The sequence below is a fragment of the Ambystoma mexicanum genome, chromosome 2q (assembly GCF_040938575.1).
Source record: "Ambystoma mexicanum isolate Mex_15411 chromosome 2q, UKY_AmexF1_1, whole genome shotgun sequence".
Lineage (NCBI taxonomy): Eukaryota > Metazoa > Chordata > Amphibia > Caudata > Ambystomatidae > Ambystoma > Ambystoma mexicanum.
In genome coordinates, this window is record NC_090924.1 from 1,434,674,428 (window position 1) to 1,434,699,095 (window position 24,668).

General features: G+C 45.9%; 1 protein-coding gene across 5 annotated transcripts in view; it reads left to right on the top strand.

Moving 5' to 3' along the window:
• Window positions 1–24,668, top strand: part of LOC138570232 (trimethyllysine dioxygenase, mitochondrial-like) — a 280,902-nt gene that overhangs the window by 139,014 nt on the left and 117,220 nt on the right. For all 5 annotated transcript variants that reach the window (XM_069648970.1, XM_069648971.1, XM_069648973.1 and 2 more), the window contains exon 3: window positions 23,076–23,252. In XM_069648970.1, the coding sequence (XP_069505071.1) occupies window positions 23,076–23,252 (177 nt within the window). The remainder of the gene's footprint in view (window positions 1–23,075; window positions 23,253–24,668) is intronic.

A 24,668-nucleotide genomic window follows, 5' to 3' on the forward strand; every position in this document is an offset into this window, starting at 1 on the left:
CAGTGCCCCAATCCCTCTCGAGTCTATTTGCCAATAAGGCAGCAAGGATCTTGCAGTCCTGGTTAACCATGGAGAGGTGACTATGAGCTGCAGTCCAGGGGGGAGGGTTGCCAGATTTGAGGGTAGGCACTATGATTGACTCTCAAGTTTCTGGCCAACGCACACACCTCATAAGCCTCTTCGAGCATCTCTTGGAGTTTGGGCGCTAGCATTTTGGCATATGGTTTATAAAATTCCCCCAGCAATCTGTCTGGTTTTACCTGACGGTAAGGTCGTTATGACAATCCGGATTACGTCATTGGTGAGTGGGGCATCCAGCATTTCTACCTGCTCCATATCCAGTCTGAGCGGGAGGATCTGGGCCAGAGCCTCTTTGATGTCTTTCTCGCATCCCACCGATTTCCTCTTGAATATACAAGGTTGCATAATATCCAGAGAAGACATTCTTGATCTCGCACTGCGTTTTCGCAATGACCGCATTCTCATCCTTAATAGCACTAATCATTTCCCTAGGCTCTTCTCTGCGGCCCAACCATGCCAGCTGTCTCCAGGTTTTTCCCCTTCTGCATGTAATTTCTGCGTGTATTCGGCAAAGTCGAATTTGCCCAGCCTTTCCCATTCGTCAGATGCATTTCTGACGGAGTGCAGTTAGATCTGCCTCCCCTTCGTCTGCACCCTCCCCCTGCTCTCTCACGCTGCAAATGCTACTTCCGTCTTTGTGAGGGACTCAAGTATGACTTCCCTGGGGCCACACTCCTGACAATAGCTGTCCCTTGCAATACTATTTTAAAGGTGTTGCATAAAGTGCTGATTCCCCACACTTTAGTCCCGAAGTACTTCACTATCCTGTCTTTGAGGTGTTCACTAAACATTTCATCTGCCAAGGCCTCTGTCATTTATCACCATGTGGGAATCCGTGGTCTCCGGGAAATCCTCGGCCATATAGCTATAAACGGGGCCTTTTAATATATGGCTGTGAACTTGCCCAAGGTCTTACGCCCTGTAAAAATATAACTATGCATGTGTGCACATCACGTGGGGCCGAAAAGTGCAAATAGTTACATGGTGATGCGACAGGCTATCAGCAAATGCCCACCAGATCTAGATGTCTTAGAAGTCGGCTTAAGGCTTTAGCTGGGGGAGAGGCAGGTTTCCGCTATTTTTCTGATCTGTTCATTGTGGGGTTAAGGGTGCAGTTGAAATCTCCTCACCAGATCCACATGGCTCCACCGTAAGTAGTCATTCGCGAGTAGAGTAGGTATTTGTAACTGGAATCGCACCGTCGGCTGAGAAGACATCGGAGCCCGCAGGTATCGGGGCGCTGGAACAAAAACAGAGGATAACAATCTAAACGGGACAAGCAGAGTAGAGGGTGCGAGTCCAGTTTGCATATCCCTCTCCCTCTTCGAAGAACTTGACCTGGATGTCCTCGCTCTCACCGAGACATGGTTCACAGCCAGCTCTGTCACAAATTTTGACACTCTCCTCCCTGATGACTACAAGTTCCTCTCCAAGCCCATAAGCTACCGACCCAGAGGTTAAGTAGCTCTAATCTTTCCAGAGCGGGTCCCTACTTCTGTCATTCCCACACAGGCCTACTTCTCCTTTGAATAGCTAGTCTGCAGGCTCGCTTTCTCTCCTGGCCTCTCGCCGAGGGTGGCCACCATCTACAGGCCACATGGCCAGGTTGCCATCTTCCTCTCAGAATATGCTGATCTCTTCTCTGCTTGCTTCTACCTCTCAACGACTTCTCCTTGGAGACCTCAACATCCACCTGGATGCTTCTAATACCTCCTTGGGGTTATTCTGCAACACTCTCCATTCCATCTACTGGTCTGACACATTTTGCCAGACACACCTCGGATGTTCTAATCTCCTCGGACATCCCCCTCTCACCACTCCTCTCTCTTGGACTGACCAAGTTCTGCTTTTCTCTCACCTGAAACTGTCCCTCAGGCAAAGCCCACCATTGCCACCTATTTTCTCGGTCATTCCGTCCATGAAGCGTGTGTCAATGGATGCCTTTGCCTCTTTCTCTGCGCCTCCTACTCCGGTGGCTGACTCGCACTCTGACAGTCTTCTCTAACCTGTATCTTTCTATTTCCAACAATATGGACATCCTTGCCCCTGTAACGAGAATCCGTCTGATGCCTACCTCCAAGTGCAACTCTTGATATGACTCCGACATCACTCCCCTGAAACGCAAGTGCAGGGTGACTGAGAGGGGTGGAGGGTTTAGGGCGCATCCTCTGACCAACTGCCCTGCCTCCTGCTGAAAAGGCAATACAGACTCTCTGGCCTATCCAAGAAGAGTCTCCACATCCAAGCCTGCATCTCTGTGGTCTCTAACATCACGGCCAAACTCTTTAAAATCTGTAAGGAGCTGGCCAATCCTTCTGCAGTCTCCACCTCTTCTGTTCCCTCCCAGGCCCCTCCCAGGCCCTCTGTACGGCTCTGGCTTCTCACTTCACCACTAAAATGCAGGACATCCTGTCCTCGCTCTCTTCCTCCTCCTCCCTCTACCTCTCTCGGCCCCCCTCTGGCCGTCTCTCCCTCTCCTTTCTCCTCTTGTCTCCGACAACACTGGACAGCATTATAGACAAGTCCGATCTATGAAAGTGTCTTCCAAATAGGTGCTCCCCTGCTTCTCCAGAACTATCAAGGACCACATCGACAAACTTGCTCCAGCCCTGTCCGATTTCTGCAATCACTGTTTCGCCACTGGATATTTGACCTCTCTATTCAAGCACTCCCTTGTGCACCCTCTCCTTAAAAAGCCTTCTGCTGATCCTACCTGCTCAGCAAACTCCCAGAGAATCTGGTCATCTTCCAGATTACTCTCCACACCGAATTTGTTGGTTGTCTCCATGACCATCAGTCTGGCTTCAGAGCCGCCAGAGGCAAGGAAAGCGCTTTCCTGAACACACGCAAAGATCTGTCTCTAATCTTGCCTTCACCCTTCCTTCTGTCATCATCCTCTTTGACATTTCCTCTGCTTTGGACACGGTCAATCACGCCATCCTGAGCAATCGACTCTGTGAGAACCTGGGCATCACAGATCAGGCCCTGGAGTGGTGACTTTGTTCCTTTTGGACGGACCCTCCCAGGTCCAACTTGGGCTTTTTCCTCTCCTCCACCTTTCTCTCCACATTAGTGTTCCCCAGGGCTCTACCCTCTCACCCTGGCTCTTCAATGTCTACTTGACCCCTTTGGCCCACCTGATCTCTAACTTTAAGTGTTATCCGGATGACACTCTGCTCTCTTTCATGCTCCGCTCAGCGTCCTCGCCTCTCTCTCATTCCTGACTGTCTATCCACGATTCGGGATTGGCGCATATCCAACGATCTCTGCCTTAATGCCAGTAAGCCTGAGATCCTTCTCATTGGGACGCAAGCGCCTGCTTTGCCCTCTCTCTCTGGTCGCTCTCTTTGTGCCCTCTTCCTTCGCCTTTCTGTGAGGCAGAAAACCTTGGTGTCATCTTTGGCTCCACTCTCTCCTTCTCTCCTCATACCACAAACCTTGCCAAGAAGGTCCACTACCATCTGCACCTCCTCAGAGGTATTCTTCCTTTTCTCACTCCCCCCCCCAGAAGCTCACAGTCTCCAGAGCCCTTGTTCTGTCTAGGCTGGACTACTGCAACACCCTTTCTCAATCTGCCTTCGTCTACTCTCCATTCTCTACAACTAATCTAGAACAGAACTGCAAGACTTATCCTTGGCCTCAAGCCTAGGGACCGTATCTTTCCAGCCTTGAACTCTACACTGGCTCCTGGTGGCTGCAAGTATCACATTCAAGACCTTATTCGTCGTCCACAAGGCTTTGTTTCTGGATCCCGCACTACATCCAACTCTTCAAAAATACCTTCCTTCCTGAGCCCTTCGCTCAGCTACCTCCAACTCTCTAGGGGTCAGATGCTTCTCTAGGCACAGAGTGGGCGGTAGATCATTTTCCTTTGCAGGTGCATCCCTCTGGAATGGGCTGCCTGCCCCCCTCAAACTTGAGCCAAACCCCCTGAAGTTCCGGAAGCAGCTCAATCTCTTCCATTTCTCCTCTGCTCTCCCTCCCTCCCCTGCTAATGTACCTGTCTGCTGGGTACCAGGCGCTTCCAATTTCGGTCTCCCCTGCACTGCCTCCGGGCCTACCGTGCACTTGGGGCTGTAACTGTACATTTCTACCGTCCCCTGCCTCCTAGCACTTACCCAGAACAGTACTGCCCTGACTGGACTTCCCCCCTCCCCTCATCCCCCTTCCGCTGTCTCCCTTCCCCCTGCGTTTTGTGTTTATTCTGCGTAAGTGAGACTGGGAGCGCCAAAAGTGCAAATAGATGACAAAATAATTCCAGTCTGTCTGGCGAAGCTTCATCTGCAAAATTGGTGCCTTATACCTCCTTTTTACCTGGTGACGCCAAGCTACTAAAACCTCATTTCGAAGCTATATCCCATGGATGTTGCATATTGGTGGGACTGTGTGAGGGTCCATGGCAACACTGATTTTCTTTAACTCTGGCAGTCCCTCTAAGGTCCATCGTAGATAGCCAGCCTACTGCCACGCCAGCCTTGGCTATCTTTGGCCCCCAACATCAGCTAAATCCCCCCCCCTCAGCTACTTCCTCAGATCAGACCTTTTGCCTTTTTTCCATATTATTGCCTCATACCATCTGTTTTGGAACCCATGCACTTCATCCTTTTTTATTCCTCATTTTGTTTCCCTGCTGTTTCTCCTCATATTTTTGTGCAGTCCTTTCCCTGGGCCATACCCATTATTTTTTGTATTATCCACCTGATCATTCCTTTTATGCTTTGCACCGAATGGGCACCTTCCCCTCTGCATTTCTGTCCACTGCTCAATGTTCACCCCTTTTCTCCTCACAGCCTTATGTGAGACTCCCGCTTTTTAACACGTGGCCTAGCATGTTCTGTCCCTTTCTCCATGAAGTGGAACTGGCTGCAGTTTTGCAGAAAACATCCTTCCCCATTTGGCGCTCTCTCCCCCATCATGTTTGATTGCTGCATTCCTGAGCGCTTAATAATCAAACCAGCAACGGGAGGTGGGGGGGGGCCCAGGCTCTTGCCTGATCGCCGCCCCCAACCCAAAGCCGCTCCTCCACACTTATAGCAGGAGACATCTGTACCATTCCACGTACAGTTTAGATGTTGCTTTATCACTTCACTACAGCTCAATATTGAGGTAAGGCCCTTTTTGTTTGGTGTCCTCCATAATATCTCTGTTAATTTTGTATGCGCCTTTGCAGTGCGTCGATGCATGTGAACAGTTGGACGGTGGAAATGGGCAGAGACTCTGTTGGTCCAGAGAGACCTGTATCTGGATAAGGTACGGATTCTGCCCTAGATTTTTGTATGTATAGGAGTTTGGCATTGCAAAATTGTTTCTACAGACCTGAAAACCTGGCCTCGCCATCAGCCTTTGGCAAGTGATTATTTGTTCTTGGCAAGTAAGCAGGGCCATTCTTTCACTGGAAAATATTTAGCAGTAACGTATTCTGTGCTCACTGTGTTTTTTAAAATGTTGTGTGACTCCCCCCCCCACCCCCCTTTCTCCCTGACCAACTTTCGCCTGTGTCTGCGCCTTCTTTGGTTTCGGGCCAGCATCTTTTGCCAGTCATGCTGCTGGCCCACTGGCACACTGAACTGTGATTGCAATGCGTTGAGTGTCCTTCCTAACTGCGCCTTCCCACCCATTAGCTGTCTATTTGGTGCATCCCGGCTCCCTCAAACTACAATAGAATCCAAGGAAAGACTGATGTGTGCACATACCGAACAGAGGAGGCAAGTGACTTTGTATGCCCGACCCGTAGCTTGCAACTTGAAATGTGCACTCCTGATAAATACCCTCGCACGTACAGTTATTCAGAGGACTGGTGGGAAGTCTTTTGATTTGATTATCTTGTATATTTGTGGAATAGAGAGATGACTGAGATAACAAGAGGTTGAGGTTTTGTGCTATTGTACTTCACTGAATGCGTAGAGTGACAAATCTAACCTGTTACTAGATTGTAGCCTCTGACTTTATCCACTACCATGAGTGCAATGTGATGTCTGCAATCTGGTCCCTTCGAAGCCAGCTGAGGCCTCCATCAGCAAATAAAGGCAGTACCTGAGCTGCGATTTCAGAACCTGCTCACCGGTCCTCCACTTCGGTTTAATGCAATTCCTCAAAAGTGAGAGGAGGGATGTTATGTGTGAGCATTCCACGTGCAAACTGACATGTGGCTAAGGACCGCACCATGTGGACACCCTGCTCGGCTAGGTAGTGTCGCGCTTTCTCTGTGGAGATCCATAAGTAATGGTTTTCTGGACATCCTGTGTTAAATCAGTCTCATTTAAAAAAAAAAAAACAAGAAGAGTCGGCAAAGATTATTTCTGTGACAAGCTTTAGTTGGTGTATCTTTTACTTTCTATTGTTATTGGGAGCATTCGGGAAAGTTAGAAATGTGGTGGTTGGCGTTTTAGTAGTAGTTTATTTTAAAACGTGATGGCATAGGAGAAAACTAGACATTTAGAATTTTGTTACAACTGAGCCAAGTACCGCAGAATCTTGTCCTGTGAAATAATGGTCCTCATCCTTTTTACTCACCAAGAGTCAATTATCACTTGCCAACAGCTAATGCAGAGACCAGGTTTTCAGGCCTGTAAATATATATCAGACTAAAGGAAAGTAAGAACATTCAGGGTTTTCCTTTTACATGGAGTTTCAGACTATAAATCTAGGAGAAAAAGTAAGATATTTCCCACATTGGAAGTAAGATAAAGTTGGATGCAAGAAGTCACCAGAAAAGCTGCTTTAAGCTTGAGTCACTAAGAATGCACATGAGGTGTTTGAGTAATGTATGCTAATATGAATGTCCCTGCAAAGAGGCCATTTTGTAGAAAGTCTTGAAAAGGGGACTTCTTGTGTCTCCATCATACGCGAAGAACTGAGCCGTAGTATAATTTATTTTGCCCCAAAACCAGTTGCCTCTGGGGCTGAATGTTCTGATAAGTACATTGGGGCTATTTGAAGACCATGTGGAACAGAGGCTGCTGTGGATGTTTGGAGGCTAGCGCACCGTACACAAGGAAAGCCAATTAATGGGTTGCCTACCAATGCATTGGATTTCAAGGTAAGGTCTGAGTAAGCCTAAATGTCGGCTCTGGGAAAGGAGCATCTGTCCTGGAATGGATCCAGTAGCATGCTTTACAAATACTGAACCCTTTCCCAGAAGTACAAGCTTTGAGTTTGGGCGGGGAAAAGACCACAGATCCGGTCATGAGGCAGATCTATATTTATCAAGACGCTTGGCAGGCTTAAGGGTTTCAAGTGCAGGATAATCCTGTATAAGGGAGCCATTTCAATTGGTCACAAACTGAGAGAAGTACCAGTGTTGAGCATGGTGGAAAGGGCATCATAGAACCAATAGAATCTGTCCAGTTTGTGTCGCTCATTGTGCAGTCAAAAAAGCAGGAGGATCTTGAGAGTTTGCGTTGACTGCAGGAGATGCAATGAAAATCTACTCATTGACTGCCGGCTTCTTGCCAGTTAGCTTCATTAGGTGATGGCATTGTATTGTGATCACTCAGCCTGGCCATTGCCTAATCTACATGGGGACTACAGTTCTCACCTGCAGCATATGTACTGCTACAGAGAAATGCCATGTGGCGAGACCAGTGCATTGGAAGTTTTCCAGAGTGTATTGCTTTATCTGTTCAAGGATCGGGAAGGAGAAAGTCCCTAAGGCACCTCTGTGAAGGGGTGTTAGTCATTTGTTTATTTTTACTTGCGTGCGCAAGTGTGTTCCTCTTGGGGTGGGTTCACCATGTACCCCGGCCTGGGTTGTCCAATGGGATTACTGCCCCAGTACTGGGTGGGTTGAGGAAATGTTTTGTTGGTGGAAGATCTCTTAACTATACTAAACCTGTTTATAGTCTGGGGTGCAGACTATAAACCCCGGGTCTGGGGTCTACAGACGAAACTGCATAAATCTATACATGCACTTGCTCCAGTCCATGTTTGCCAGGGGACTCAGTATCCGAGTGAGCATATGGCAGATGGTGAAGACTCCATCGGCTCTCCAATTTGTTGGCTGGTAGCTATGGGAGAACAAAGCTGCACACAAAATGGTGCACACTGCTGCAAGCCTTATATGCCCATTTGCCAACTGCAGCCACAAACCGGGGCATCATAGGGTCTGTTTAGTTAATACTGAAATTTATTTGTCTGCAACTCTGCCTGGAATAAACATTGCAGCCCAAAGCAAGGCAATAGAATTGGAAACCCCCAGGTGAATAGTAGCAAGACTTCTTTGAGGCGTGTGTGGTTCCAGCCCACAGCTCCCTTTCATTGCAGAAGACCCCTGGAGGGATCTGTAGGGGACTGGGTGGGGGAGGTACCAGGGCAGAAGACCAAAATTGAAGGGTAAGCAGATCGTGTTTGGGGTTTTTCTCATCCAGTCTAAAGACGAAGGCAAGAACTGTGGAAATCGATCTCGGCCTTTCCTGAGGTACATCGTCCTACCTGCTATTTCGTTCAGGTCTACGTTTCACCAACTGCGGAAATGTGATTTCCGTTGACTGGCTTGATTCCAATGCTCTTGGGCTGCCGAAGACTCCTTCATTATACCTTAATTCGTCGCTGTAGGGCTTCCTCCCAAGATTCTTGAGACTTCTACCATTAGCGGAAATCCTCGGAGGACTGCCCCGTGACTCCATTTACTATAGGGGCAATGGCAGGTAGCTCCTCCAAACTATTGGCACGTGCAACTAAACTACTCTTAATGTTTCCAGAACTTTTAAACCGGGGTTACTCCAGGACACTGACTGCCTGTAGGATAGCATTAGGCCATTGAAAAACAAAGAACTGATACTGCATTGGGACTATTTCCAAGTACAGGCGTGAGTAACCATTGTCAAGCTCTAAAGGCTGACGACGATCAGAGAGGTAGTCCAGTTGCAATGTCACTTGAGGGCGGGGGGATACCCTGGGACCTTCTCCCCCCCCCCCCACCAACAGACATCATAGTTCCTTACTGACCTGCATATAGCATGATAGTAAAGTTAGTCTTAATTACATTTAACTACATGCCTTTGTGTGGACAGCCCTTTATTCTGAACCATTTTGTTGCCATGTACATTTTGGTGCTGCACTCCCCTCATAAGTCTGGTGCCTGGCTGCTCAACCATTACTACCACAGATGAGCTACAAGGCATCTGGAGGAATCCCAACCTTAGCTAGATCTGGGTGGCTTCAAGAAAACCCTCCTAATAACACTTTTTTGTGACATGGTGGATCACCACAATGTTGGCCACTAGACTCGATGCGCTAACAGTTGGAAGTAGCGGATCCAACTTTGAAGAAAGAGAAATGCTGTTTCATTTCTGGAATCCAAAGAATATCTGAGTATCTGTCCCATTCAGTCTCTGGCAAGGTAGTCTAATCCACAGCACTTCTAATTGCTGCCCTTATAAAGGTGACCGGCCAATAGAAAAATCACATCTTATGCCCTTTATCTCTTACAGAGTAATGCGCAATGTCTGTGGAGGGATCAGCTGAAAAAAATGAAGCCCTTGAAAACAATTTAGAGGAAAAATGTAACCGTACGATGTGACATGAACTGTGGCTGTAGGGCGTGCAAAGAGAAATTCTTCATTCCTCCCTGTTTATTTACGATTGCGCCATTACATTAATGCAAAGGAGACTGACTCACTTAGTCAAGTAAAAGAAAGTTTTATTAAATGGAGCTTGCAAGTAGCAATTCAAAAGTACTTGACTGCTCTTCGCCAGTGGGAAATTACCAATTAAATTGATGGTTTGAACTTTTGATTGTTGGCGCTTCACTACAGGCTTAAGTGATGCATGTACATCCCGTACCCTATCCACCATACTTGTGGGTATTCCGTCCTTTGGGATGGGACTGGAGCTTTGTGTAGCACAAACATTTTCTGTCCTATTTTTATGCCACGGACCCAAGTGCATTCTTGGCCACAGGCTCTGCCCTGCCTCCGGACCCCGCACATCAGTCTTTCTCTGTGTGGTCAGGACTGGACGCTTCAGCACCAGGATTTTTCCCACTCTTTTTCTGCTCTCAGAATTCTTTCCTCTCTCCGGCATAGTTTTCTTTTTTTTCTGGCCCGCTTATGCCAGGACTAAGGTGGTTTGTCTCCTCATATTGTGTTCTAGAAGTTACTTGGCTTCGGATCCACACATGTTCTGTTTGGAGTGCCTGGGCCGGGATCACAGGGGGGACGCGTGTTTTGCCTGTGACGCACTTTCAGTTTGGGCCCTCACTCGACTTTTCCAGCACTAGGAAGAAGTGTTGGTGCTGGAGCACATTCAAGAATTCGTCACCATGAAGAAACAACTTCCTTTTAATTAAACAGATTGTTTTGCATTGATATCTTTGTGATCCAGGAGGTCCTCGATTTCAAGGAGAAGGCAGAAAAACCACACTGACAAACTGAACAGGTGCCTCATTAGAATATTGTATGTTGGTACTTCAGAATGGCAACAGCAATGATGTTGGCAATCATTCTAGGGCCTATGTTCTGTTATGTTAGCATCCTGGTTAGAATGTTCAGGTTTGGTCAGACAATCTGGATGGGGACCTAAAAAGCTAATTCTGGGCACTACTCACCGGTATTCGCTTGAAACTATTTTACTGCACAGGGGCCACTTGGTCTTAAGTCCTAGGGCCTGATGGGTGCCTTTCGAGGTCTTTCCTTTGATTCCAGTCCGATTTTGGCTAGAATGTGTGTGCCTTTTGTGAGTATACTGCTGTCGTTTTTTTTGGGCTAGTGACTGATGATGGATTTATTTGTTTTGATTCTCAACCCGTGTTCTGTCCTGGTCTGCCTGTAGAGTGGCCTGGCTTGGTGCTGTAGTCCTTTTGTTACTGTCCCTACCCAGTCATTTAGGTATTGACTGATGCAATCGGTTGTCCCTTTGCCTCAGTCCGGGCGGCCATCTTTTCTTGCTTCCCTCTCCCTCCTGAATGTAATGTGTCCTGTACAGAGAACACTTGTTCATCAGTCCTAGGGCCTTATGAGGGCCTTCCTTTGATTCCAGTCCAATTGTTTTCTAGAATGTGTGCCTTTTTGGACGGATTTGTGAGTATATTGCAATACATTTTCTTTAGGTTGTTGCAGAGGGATTTATTTGTTTCTCTTTGGTTCTTGATATAAAGTTAGGCCACCACACAATGTCTCTTTATAAAGGGAGTTATTGAGATAAATAAGTAACAAACCCCTAGCACAGCTCCTTCATCACAGATTATTACTCCAACTGCTGTGCTTTAGAACTAAGAGCACAACTCATTAGATCCATTCCATTGGAGTGTTCACTGCTACAGATTCCACCAGCACTTCACGTGTGTATAAGCACTAACAGATCTCCCTCCCTTCAGTTGTCATATTGCCTTTTTGCTACTGCAATTCTATTTTTGTTCCACACACTGCTTCCACCTGTACAGGGTCTGAGTGAAACATATCACCCTTCCTCTTCATCACATCTTTGTTTATTCTCACCCAATCACTACACTCCACTCTCAATTCCTTCTTCCCCGCGTCTTAGTTTCCCTCATCACCCACAATTCTTTATTTGTTCTTTAATCTCCTCATCAACCCTTCCACAACACAATCTTGAGTCCCTCGCCCTTCCAAACCAGGAAGCACCTGTGTGTTTGCTTTGCGACCTCTCATCAATTCAAATGGACTTATGCCCGTAGCCACATGTGGCGACATACGTAATCAGAATTTTTCGCATATTGTGGAACCTACATGTAATACTTGCTCGAAAGTGTTTGGGTTTAACCTTATCTGCAATTTCTTTTGATCAAGCCCTCCTAGCATGCTTGCCCCTTTCCTTGTAACTTACACCTTGCCTTGGGCGCTCCTTCCTTGAAATTCAAATTTAGCATTGAAATATCCCAGTAATTCAATCTTATCCCGATTGTAACCGCCTGGCTTCACATCAGACTCCACCAGATTCTGCACATCGCCACCTATTTCAGGCTCAAATACCACTTTAGACATGAGGGAAATCTTTGATCCCGAAATGGCCATTACTTGCCATTTACTCTCAGATCATGGCATAAGGGGGCTCACACTCTTCCTAATCCACCCCTTGAACTACATTGACAGTAATATTTTCTATGTCACACTCTGCTCCGTCTTCCGAGGATCCTTGTCCCTTCTCCGTGGCATGCAACACTTTTCTTTGATTAAATTGGAAATTCTTGCAACAATTGGCAAAATGCCCTTTTCTCCCGCTTTTAACACATACTACTTTGCGACCAGGACATGACATTGACCCAGAAAAATATGTCGTACTGGCACAGAGAAAGCATAATCGTTCCTCCTACATTTCACCCTTCCATCGGGTATTCTTATTGTCCCCATTTACTTTGGCCATTGCTTTCTCCGTCACTTTCTGCTTTTGTTTCCCATCCACCACGTTTAAGACCTCTATCTTTGTTCCTTCAGTTCATTTCCTAACACATAGAGTACTCCACACGTTTAGCAATGTCCAAAACCTCATCTAATGTGGTTTTGTCTTTTAACCACAATTCCTCTCTGATCTTGTTTCTATTGCAATATCATAAATTGATCCTGAATGTGTTATTGAAGGAGTCTCTAAGTCTGCATGATGAAGCCAGATTACGAAGTGCTGTCACATACTCTTCTACACCCTCGCCTTGTTCTTGAACCCGGGCGCCAAAATTGCATCTCTCTAAAATAGTACTTGTCTTGGGGTTAAAGTTATGCCCAGTTCATTTGCAGTGTCTCCCCCTCCATCACCAACTAATGGATGAAGAGTATCAAAAATAAGTTTTGCCTTCGTAGCCCAAAAAAAGCATTAATGGTTTCCTGTCGTTGGAGTAAGAATTGCCACATGAAGCTTTTATATAATGAAGAAAACCTTTTACACTGTCTCATTTTATTTTAACAGGACCAGGTGAGGCCATAAACACAGGGGGAATTATTCTTATAATTTTCTTTAACATGGGTTTCCTCGTAGGTCAGTAAAATGTCAGCGCATAACCAAATATGTTTTGATGTGTATGCATAGCAATGTTGCGACACGCTCTGAATTTTACATGTGCACACTTTTTAATCAGTTGCTGGTACTGTCGGCTCTCTGCACTCGCTCACTGTCTGAGCTTCGTCCGCCAGATTCAATGCCATTTCGGGATGGGCAGAGCGGTTTGGGTGTCATGTTTACGTCTCCTTACACAGCACCGATTGGACAACTACGATGACTTGGGGTTTTCTTCTGCCTTACGATTTCCTCGTCGCAATTGATATATAAAGGTAGGCCATCACACAATATCTCTTTAAATGTATTTATTAAGATATAATAGGTAACAAACCCCCAGCACAGCTCCTTCCTCACAGTGCATTATTCCAACTGCTGTGCTTTAGAACTAAGAGCACAAATCATTAGATACATTCCTTTGGAGTGGGCAATGCTACAGATTTCAACAGCATCTAGAACACATAACAACTCTCAACCCGTTTTCTGTCCTGGTCTGCCTGTAGAGTGGCCTGGCTTGCTGCTGTAGTCCTTTGATGGTTCTGCCTTTTTTACTTTCCCCACCCAGTCCGTTAGCAATTGGCTGAGGCAGTTTGATGTCCCTTTTGTGCGCTAGCCCCATCCCAGGTGGCACCCCAACACGCTTCCTGTTACCATAGGTGACCAACTGAGCCCTTATTGGCCAGAGTAATCCTTTTTGAGAACATCCCCTAGTGCAGCCCCTGCTTCTGCAGCCCTTGGCTAAGGGCCACAAGGCAAAGGGCAGCTCCCTGAAGAAGCAGCTCCTGTCCGAGTTTGCCAATGTTCGCCTGGGAAGCCTGCAGCCATCAACCAGCAGCAACTGATAAGGTAGGTGTGGTGTAGGCAGGGGGTACAACCATTACTGTATTCCATTACCTACCCCACCTGTCTCATTACCTAGTATCCTATTTCCCCAGCATTCAGCCTATTCATGCCTACCTGCCTCAGTCAGCATTTAACCCACCTGTACAAGGCACCCCTTGAATCTAGCCTCAGTCCGTAGGAAGACCATACTTGGCACTAAGCCACTGTTTGCATTTAGGGCTGTTTAAAGGGATATAACTGTGGAGATTAACATGCGTTGCATCAAGGTAGAGCTGCAGAGATTAGCATGTGTCTCATCTAGATAGAATTGTAAGAGATTAGCAAGTGTCACATCTAGCTAGTGATGTCACTTGCCAACTGTTCCAAAAATAAATAAAAAAAACACTCAACCCTCTGCGTACATCTATCAAACTCTGAACCAGACACAACCATATCTCCACAGCACAACAAACTGCAAACACTTCACTACACCGCAACAACAAAAGAATCCACACATAGCCTCGCACAAGAGCAAATGACTGCTAGCAACTGAAAATCACACCTAAGCTCAGCAAACGGTGTAAACGGCACTCAAGCTGCCAACAGCACATCGCTGCTCTATTGCCCTTTTCTCCCTCTCAGTCCCACTAACCCTCCTCCGGCCCCCCTCACCATCTTGCCTTACAGATGCACCAGAGTGCCAGGGGACCAAGCAGATGGCGATAGTGCACGTCATATAGGAAACCTTTTGTGTAACATCACCCCGGGCTGGCAGTTCCTCTTTGGCGGGTGTTCATGCCCTATCCGCACCAGGACTCGTCACTGTGAGAGAGGGATCTGGATCAGGGGTGATGACTATATATCCTCTTGTGGTTTAAGTTGACCCCGCTTGCCCACCAAGCTCATCCGTATATTATGACAAAGAGGAACAATTTGGGAGGATTTCTGATGGTAGCCCTCAGTTAATACTTTTAGTTGTATTAATAACCAGCACAAACCTAATGAAATCCCATAGCACCCTTTGAAATGTCAGATGTCCCATAAAAAAAGCTATACATTATGTAGTACAGGTGTCTGCATCCTTTGGGTATCCATATATTTTGTGCTACAACTTTCATGATGCCTCCATATTCACTGTACTGCCTAGGGCTGATAGTAGTTGTAGTCCAAAACATCTTAGTCAAAGGTTGCAGACCCCTGATATACTAGGACCCCTTTCCATGGTGGCAATATAATCTAGGTGTGCGATGGGAGTGGTGAATTATTAATGTCATTAGCCAAAAGTGAAGTTGTTAGGCGAGGTAAAGCCAGGGCAAATTAATTTCCAAGAACTGACTTAATTTGTCTCAGAGGAAATGAGAACATTCTTATAGGTGAATAGCATGAAGTAGCAATGCCCGTCACTTAATAACTCAGGATAAAAGGTTGGTTGAACACTTTACCCCTGTCAGTAAAGATGTGCTGCAGTTTGTTGGAGCAACCGGAGACACCCCAGCCCTTGCTCAAGTTGATGGGGTGGACGATCACCTTCTACATTAGTGTTTCCAGATAGTTTCAGACTGAAGGTGGGGGGAGTTCAGGAATGGAAATAGTGAGACGTTTTTGCTTCCTAAACTGGCCAAGCCAAATAAGTTGGGAACAAAGCTTATACGGGATGCCAGAAGGTTGTTATGAATTGTTGTGGAGAGTGTACGGTTAGCTAGACGTGATTGTGGGTGACGCTATATTCTGAAGAGTCAAGAAAGAAGAGCAACTGTGGTACTTGAATATTAATCCAGGTCAAACCTAATAGTTGCTGTGTAAGAAGTGTCTGAATTCCGGAAATTTAAGCGGACCAAGCAGCAGCTTAAACCGGAGCTCCTGTCCTCAATTATAGATATTTTAGGGATAATGAACATCAAGATAAACAAATAGATAATTGAACCCACAGCGCGTTTATCATACCAATGGTGAAATGCGCTATACAAACGCCCAGTAACATAACTGATAACTCTGTTCCCCCAAAAACATGCAAGTCAGAGTTGGTGGAAACCCCAGGTTCCAAGGACATTTATACCCTTCTGCTGAAGGTGGTGCAAGGCGTAGGTGACATGAAAAAATCTGTTGGATGTCACTCTGAAGGTTTCACACCTGGAGGGCAGAGTCAACAAGATTGAGAAGGATGCTGGAGGATTATCCTCTGAGATGTCGGGCAGTTTCAGGGGTTGTAAGGATATGAAAAGTGACCAGCAGATTGACAAAAAAAAACACAGAGCTGGACCAGAAAAGCAGACATCTGAACCTATGGTTGGTGGTCCAGGATGAAAGCGGGGATATGGATAAGTAGATTGATTAAGTGTTGCACGTTTTATCAGGAATATATGGTCCTGACACCTTAAGCAAAATCCAAGTGAGCAGATTTTAAAGAGTTGGGATGTTTTGTTCCAAGCAGATTTCCCCAAACTATGATGGTATTTACAAATATGGGTGGCAAAGAAAAAATCCCTCAGGGTGTGGGAAAAAGAGGGCAATTATTGTACAGAGGCAAGCCCCTAGCTATATTCCCAGATTTCCCAAAAGAAGTTGTCTTCGTGAGGAAAGCCCTCAGGAAAACCAAGCATCTAGCAAAAGAAAGGATCATTAAAGTGATCCTGGTCAAGCCTGCAATACTTCATTTATTTTTGCTTGAAGGAAGGAACCAGAAGCACTGAAGATTCCATAGAGGCATTGGACTGGATTAGGGGAGTGGATGTCCCCTCTTGAATGTGACTCTTGCCATGTGCCTTCATACGATATTGCTGTATATTAAATTTTTAATATTTTTATATTCTCTCAATGGTATCTCATGGCTTACAGTTTAAGATTGTTTTTCTAGCATGACTATGCATACTATTGAATCTCTGTTTGAACTGGCAAGTGTTCGTCTTCTCGCGCCAATGTCCTGGTCCGGTTATGTTGATTTCCGAAGGGGTTTCCCTTCAATTGTCATGATGCATGGACGTCCCATGGTGACTTGAGGTCCTTTCATTTGACCATCAGTCACCCCAGAGGTTCTCGGACTGGCGTTTGATCGCGTTGGTTTGTTTGCATGGAGTGAATGACGGCACCAACACACATGTAAGATCCTACTGATGGGGGGGGGGGGTTATTTTGCTAGACAAATTCTTCTTTATATATATTTTATGTGTCCGATACCATCGGATGAGTCTAGGTGTTGAACTGGTGGTTCTTCTAGAGGAAACCTAAATGATTGTCCATAGTCTCTTTGGAATGTGAATGGGTTTAATAAAAGAGGAAAAAGATGTTCTCACTTAAAATACCTGCAAGCTGATATTGCACTTCTACAGGAAACCCACCCGATTGACCCAGAAGCAGAAAACATGTCAAAGGAGTGGGTAGGTCGGGTAGTGCTTTCGTCTTATACTTCGAATTCGAGAGGAGTGATGATTTTGCTAAAGAAAAATATACCTGGTTTGGTCATCTCTTCACGTAAGGACAAGTAAGAGAGAATATCGATGGTCATGAAATTCCAAGAATCTACTCTGCTGTTGTGCAGCATTTATGCCCCCACAATTGGGGATAGTAATTTTGGGGGGGTGGTAGGCCAACACTTGCAAATTATTGGTGTTCAAGATGTAATACTAGGTGGAGATTTCAATTGGGGCCTATACCTTTTTCTGTACTGAAGGAATGGAGGATTCTTGGGGTAAAGGCAAAGACTAGAGAAGTAATCAATGACCGTATCAATTGGATGGCTATTTGGAGACTGGAACACCCTACTGGGAGAGAATACAGTTTCCATTCCAGAGCACATGGATTGGTACCATTTTGACTGCAGGTACTGTCACTCAGATTTTCCTTTCAATTGAGATTGAGAGTATACTCCCATCGACCATGCTCCAATCAGGATGGATGTATCACTCGGCTACTGCACCAGGCGAATTTATTCCTGGAAAATGAACGCATCCATTCTGGAAGATGAGGGTGTGGCAGACGTGCGAAGACCAAAGGTTTTATTTTTATTTTTAAAATCTATGGGAATGGTCAGTGATGATGATATAGTTTTGGAAAAATTCAAATGTTATGCGGGGCGGGGGGGAATTTAACGTGCCTTTCTAGCACAAAGAGGAAAAACAAGGCAATGGGGTTGGATTCATTGGGTGTTTACATCAAAGATTTGGAAAAAGCCCCCCGAGAGAAAAAGGGTTCTCATTAGGAAAACGTATGATCTTACTAAGCGTTTGAGCGAAAGGGCCAAACAAACTCTTTTTAAGACAAGATGCACTAATTCTGAAGGGGGGCAGAAATAGTCGTCCCTTGGCCCATCACCTGAGGGTTCTTAATGCGAGAAGAGAAATCTTCGCTGTGGGGATTTCTTCGGGGGGAATAACTTATGGCCCTAATGCGATCAATGATGAGTTTAGGTATCATGAGAACCGTTAAACTGAATTGCTTAATAACAGGGTTGATACCGCAAGCTGCCTTGAGGAGGTGCCCTGCCTATGCTGACCTGGGAAGAAAAACATCTAAGAGTCTGATTTCCCATTAGTTGAGGCTAAATGTTGCTTTTTTGATTTCAATTTGGGGAAATGCCCTGGGCCAGACGGTGTTCCGGCTGAATTTTATAGGAGAATGCCAGACAGTGTTTTTAATCTATGCGGGATATGTATAGATTGCGTAAAAGCAAGGGTACGCTTCCAATGCTGTTGAAGTGCCATAATTTCAGTTCTGCTAAAAAAAGATAAGATGCCTGCTACATTGGGGAATTATAGACCTATACGCCTTATTAACTCCGAAAGCAAGATGTTCTTAAACGTTTTGGCATGTAGGTTGGATGAACTAATACCTAAGCTGGCAAACCCCAACCAGACAGGCTTTAATAATTGGAGGAATTAGGCGACAAAGATGATAAAGTTGCTACTGACATTGACAGACGATGGCAAGTTAGTCGGGGTACGAGCACTCTCTCTGGAAGTGTAGAAGATGTTTGGTCAAGTGAATTGGTGCTTCTTATTTATGACACTGGAGAAAATGTACTTTGGGCTGGAATGTTTGGTGTGGTTTATCTATTATATTCAGGTTCAACCACAGCAGTAATGGCTAATGTTATATGCTAGGATAGATTTGAGTTGGGAAGAGAAACGCAGCAAGGTTGCCCTCTTTCACCTTTATTTGTTCTGGCATTGGAACCTTTGGCAAATGCTATCAGGGAAGATGTTCAGATCATGGGAGTCCACTTCAATGGTATAATGCAGAAGTTGTGGTTGTAACCCGATGACCTCCTCTTGGTATTACAAGACCTTGCCAATTCTATGCCTACTCCAAGGAAGCAGATAGATGGGTAGGGTTGGTTATCTGGTTAGAAGATATACTGGCTCAAATCTGAGGCCTTGCTTTGCGCTCTCACGTTTGAAAGCAAACTTGATGACCCATGGATTCCAAGGGTGTCTCGACAAAATGCTGTACTTAGATATTTAGTTAACAAGTAATGTGAATGGGATGATGATTGTGAATTTGAAGATGGCTGTTGACGAGCTAACATTGGATTTAGCAAGATGGGATTCCCTTAAGTGATTCCTATGGGGCAAGGTCAGTGCTTTGAAGAGGAGGGCTGCCCCGCGTATCAACTACATTCTTAGCATGATTCCCCTTCAGACTCCAAGATCTTATCAAGATCTTAGATCCAATGGTGGTCTCTGTTTAGAAGCTCTTGAATGGTGTCGCAAAAAGGGAATGGCAAGCTCCTTCAGGGGTAGTCAAGATGTCTTTATTCTGGAATGACTGAAGCGAGGTGGGAGTCAATTTGTCGGAATATACCCCAAATGTCTTAACTTGGGTGAAACAGAGAGATAGATCAAGTTATTTAAGGATATATTAGACCCCTGAGAAGATGAGCATACCAGGATTAAGCAAATCCAGTGCATGCTCGGGATGCAAACATATGTTTGGGTCATTGGAAACTATGATTTGGGGCTTGTGACGAATCACAGGATTCAGTTACTTCTCCCCATGGGGAGCCTTTCCTTGTGAGGCTCGGGAGGTTAGCCCGCTACGCGATGTAAAGGAAAAGACGAATCAAAAATAAAATCATACTTGTGTGATTGATTACTTACAGAAATTGAAGGACAACAGATGGAGAAATGTGGAAAAGCAAAATGTGTTTTGAGATGAAGGTCAGAAGACAACTACGGGCTAACTGCAAAGAGGCAAGCCGCCGATAAAAACTGATGGACGGAATCGGCAAAGGAATGGAAATCAAGCAAACTCTGGGATATCCTCTGCAAAGAAATGAACATGAATGGTCTAAGATGAGAGAGGCCAGAGAAGAAATATAAAGAACGGATCCCAGAACAGACCCTTGGGGAACACCACATCAAAGTAGACCAGAATGTGAACTATCTTTGCCGGGGTTGGAACAATATTGGTTTTGCAGATGGGAGGAAAACCACTGAAGAACCAACACAGCCATCCCCATAGAACGACGAACGGGCAAAGTAGGACAATCAAGTTTCGAAAGCACCATGATTGAGAGTAGAAGAAGGCTTTAAAGGATGGGCATGTAGAATGGGTGTTGGAAACTGACAATAGGTCAGATTCTGTGCACTGACCCGGCCAAAGCCAGTTTGGCATACAGGGAAAAGAGGTTGAGAATTAAGATCAAAAGTAAACTGGGCATAAACAAGACATTGGAAGTTGGAGAGAGTTTGTCATGAGACGTTTTATTTAACAGAGGTCTAACAGTTGCAGCTTTTGAGTGGGTCAGCAAAGAAAGTGTAACAGTTGGCAGATAAGAATCTATTTTCAGCCCTCCGAAGCAAAATCCTAAGTAACAGCAATGAACTGAACAATGGACAATGTATTTTCCCTTTATGGGGGAAAATGCTGGTTAAGCACCTAGTGTCGAGGGGTAGCTGGCTAGCTGGAAGACGGATGAGAGCTTGTCCTTGGTTGTGTGCATCACACTGAGATACATGCCCAGACTGAGGGGTAAGTGGCAATGAGGGGTGATCATTGCACAGAGGCAGGCTTTATTGACACAATTATTTCATGCCCCCTGGGTGGTGGCAGGTGTTTCTAAGCACCGGGAGGGAGGGATGTGGTCACCAGGAAAACTCATATCTTTACTTTACTGACCAGTCCTTGCATTCTCCTCCCCTTGTTGATGCTATATATTCAGAGCATTTTTGTGCCACTTCAGTCACTTTTTCACTGAAGCCCCCTCTTTTCTGGGCTGCGTACATGGGCGTAATTTTAGGGGAGAGGGTGTGTTTGTCCCCCCCCCCATCTTTCATTGCACACAATTTCGTCCCCATTCATTTGGCTGGGGCACTTTTTCTCCAGATGTCATGTCCCCCCCAACATTTTCAGCAAAGTTACTCCACGGGCTGCGTATTCAATGCGTTTTCTATGCCCCTCAATACATTTGTGATGGTTTCAAAGTACTTGACCATGGAAACTTGACAGTTTTTTTTTGTGTTTTTTTTTTACATGTCATTACGAAGAATTTAACAAGCAAATTGAGAGGCAGTGGCTTGCATGTTTTTTTGGGGTGCTTCGAGAAACAAAGCTAAATAAAAGTGCCTCAAGCGCACCTCAAGGGCTGTGTACATTGAAGAGACCCGAGTACCCATGGATACGTGCACAGTTGGAAATCAGACCTGCAGTGTCCTAGAAGAGGACATGAGATGCATACGACGACAAAGTTGCAACTACTGCATAGTCATGTCAGCTCGGATGCATTACCCCTACATCTTGCTCCATGGAACAGCAACCCGTGGATCTCTTCCCTCCTGCCTCATTACCCTCGCTCATGCGTCCTAGGTTAGGTTCCATGTTTGCTGTGGCATTCCTTGGCCTCAGTTGGACCATTCTAGATCGTGCCACCGCCGGGAATGTTATCCCTGGCCAGTCTCTAGAGTAGTTATCCCAGACCTTGCAGTTTTTCCAGATCATGGCACTGCTGCCTCTTTCCATAATGAGCTCAGATGGACCGGGACCATGCCTTCAGACACAGCTTCCTATGCATGTCTGGCTCTGCTAGTGCTAGGCCATGTCACAGAGGCACTGGTACCCCATGAGAATGCCTTCAGACACAGCTTCTTATGACATGTCTGGCTCTGCAAATGCTGGGCCATGCCACAGAGTCACTGGTACCCATGGAGCATGTCATCCGACACAGCGTAATATGGCATGTCTGGCTCTGCTAGTGCTAGGCCATGCCACCGAGGCGCTGCAACCACTGGAGCATGCCATCAGACACAGCAACTTCTAAGCAGCTTGAGACCGCGGGCCCAGCTACCCTTTGCTACAGCACTACAGACACATCTTCACCTGAGATATGACCCTCTGGTTACATCGAATAGTTGATCATGCCTCTGTGAACTGGGCTAGCCCTGAGGAATGTCACCAACGATGGCAACTTCCCTGGAATTATACCAGCTGCTCCTTGATCATTACAGTATTGTTACATAGATCATGACTGATTCCACCGTTGCACTTATGCTCCTGGATCATGCCATGATGGACCGTTTCCCACAGTGCGTGCAGCTACCCATGCACATGGCGCTGTGGCCACAGCTTCCAATGAGATGTTGCATTCTGGAGACAGTTATTCCTTTTAACATACCTCAATAGCCAGAAGTACCCAGTGGGATGCCACCATGGATTAAACGGCTCCTGAATCTTGCCACTGTAGGCACTGATGACCCAAACGCATGCCACTGTGGGTTTATCTACTACTGTTATCACATCACATTACATTGCAGCACAGGAGATCATCTCTATTGTAGGCATACATGAGAATGTAATCATTTCAGATTCACACTGGACGGCGGGGGGGGGGCAGAGGGCTCTGGTTATGGGTTGTTTGATAAAGGAGCCTCCGGTCTTCCTGCAAATGTTGTAGTCTTTTGTGCATGCCCATTCGTACTTGCTCAGGTTGACTGTTACCATTGTAGATAATTATTCTAGTTTGGAGGGTCAATCTTTGACTTTCATGCCTTCTTGTGTATCCTAGACTTTGCACACAGTTATACTGCCTTTATATGCTACAGTAACCTTTGTCATCACTAGTAAGGGGACTTGCATTTACCTTCATCTTGGTTGGGCTTTTATTGGAAGAACTTTTCCTTCTCGAGTCTAAATCCAGTGCCAACCCCCCCAGGGTTTCTAGTTTCTGACAGCTGGAGGCGTACAGCTAAGAACAGACCTTTAACTCTCATCTCTACAATCGTTTTATTTCCTTCCAGAGTTCACGTATGCTGACACCTGTGCAAGGTTTAATTTCGTCTGGCTTCGGGATAACTGCCGCTCATCCGCTTGCTACGATCTGAAGACCAATCAGCGTATGCTCGACACCACCACAGTTGAACTGGACATCAAGCCGACAAACGTTCGAACAGATGAAGACTCCATTTACTTCACATGTGAGTAGCGCCTCTGAGTGATTTCTTCCCTCTGCCTGACTGCTAGATCAGCTCTTCTGACGGGGTTTGGGGCATAGGAGCCTCAAGGTATTTCCTGCTGCCATGGGCTCTGATGTTGTCCCCAAACCTCCACCCACTGATGCTCCTAGAATCCTATTGAAGGAGGTTATTTGTGGCTAGACCTCCAGTTTTGATTAGCAATTCCTTTACTTCTACTGAACCCAATCCACCAACCATTGTATTTCTTGACCCATTGTATTCCAATTAAGTATTGCAAAGTCTGTGATGCCTATCAGAGTCTGGTTTGATTCCTAAAATCTAAAAATCAAAGTAAAATATGAATCTGTTGAGTTCTCAGAAGCAATTACTGTTTTTTGAATAAATGTCTTTAGAATAAAGCTCTGTTCCAGTAGTAAATGCAGGAAATGTGCCTTTTATACACTTGTGAAGTAGGTCATTGTGATCCTGCCTGCCTTTTTCCCCTTTGGGTCTCTATTGGTGACTGGCAAGAACGCAACCTTTAAAAAGGCCAATAGGCCCTTGGTGCTTCCCCATGGAGTTAGCTGTGGTTGCCTTGGGAAAGATGGTGAGATGAAGTTGCCAGCGGCAGATGTCTTGTATGTTCGAGTGCCCTATAACCCATGCCGTAACATGCTGGCTACTTAAACATTGTCACCGTGCAGAGACTAAACTCTGTATCACTGTCCTGCAGTGCTCGTATCCATCTGACTGTGCTCTTCGATACTGCACCTGAATTTCTCTCCTGTATGTTTCACCACACCTACACCTGAACAGCAAGTCTAACACTCGCCACTGTCGGCATTCACCAGTCAGCATCGCCCCTTCCTTTGGTTGCATCACGTGGAAGTGGGTCACTGATCGTGACCTCCACAAACGTCTGCTGTAACTGATGGTTTTTCAGGTGAAGGAGTCTCTGCTGTCTAGCAAAGTGAGAGCCCAAACTGTATCCATCCTATGTACTGCCCCACTTATCAAAATGTCGTCTTTGCTATTTTGACCCAGGCAAATCCCAAGGGCATACATGCGTAAGCACTCCACCTGCAGGGTCCACCCACTACACCTCTTTTGCACTTGGAATGCAATTGTATTCCTCCTTTTAAAACTACCTGCCCCTTAATGGTTCTCTGGTGGTTAGAGCCTCCATTCGTGCTGCATACATCTTTTTACGTGGGTCCTGATTGTGCACAGGATCTGTGGCAGCACTCGAAGCATCTTCTTAGCTGGGTGGGCACCTTCATCCATCCTCCTCCTGCGGCTGTCAATGAATTCCTCTGTCGAAAGACGAGAACAGAGGTAGGTTAGCAATCTAGTGCTCTCCACAGCCCCCGTCCCACTTATGCTTCCCATATTCACCGTCCCCAGGAGGGACCCTCTGTGTTCTTGGGTGTCTAGCCA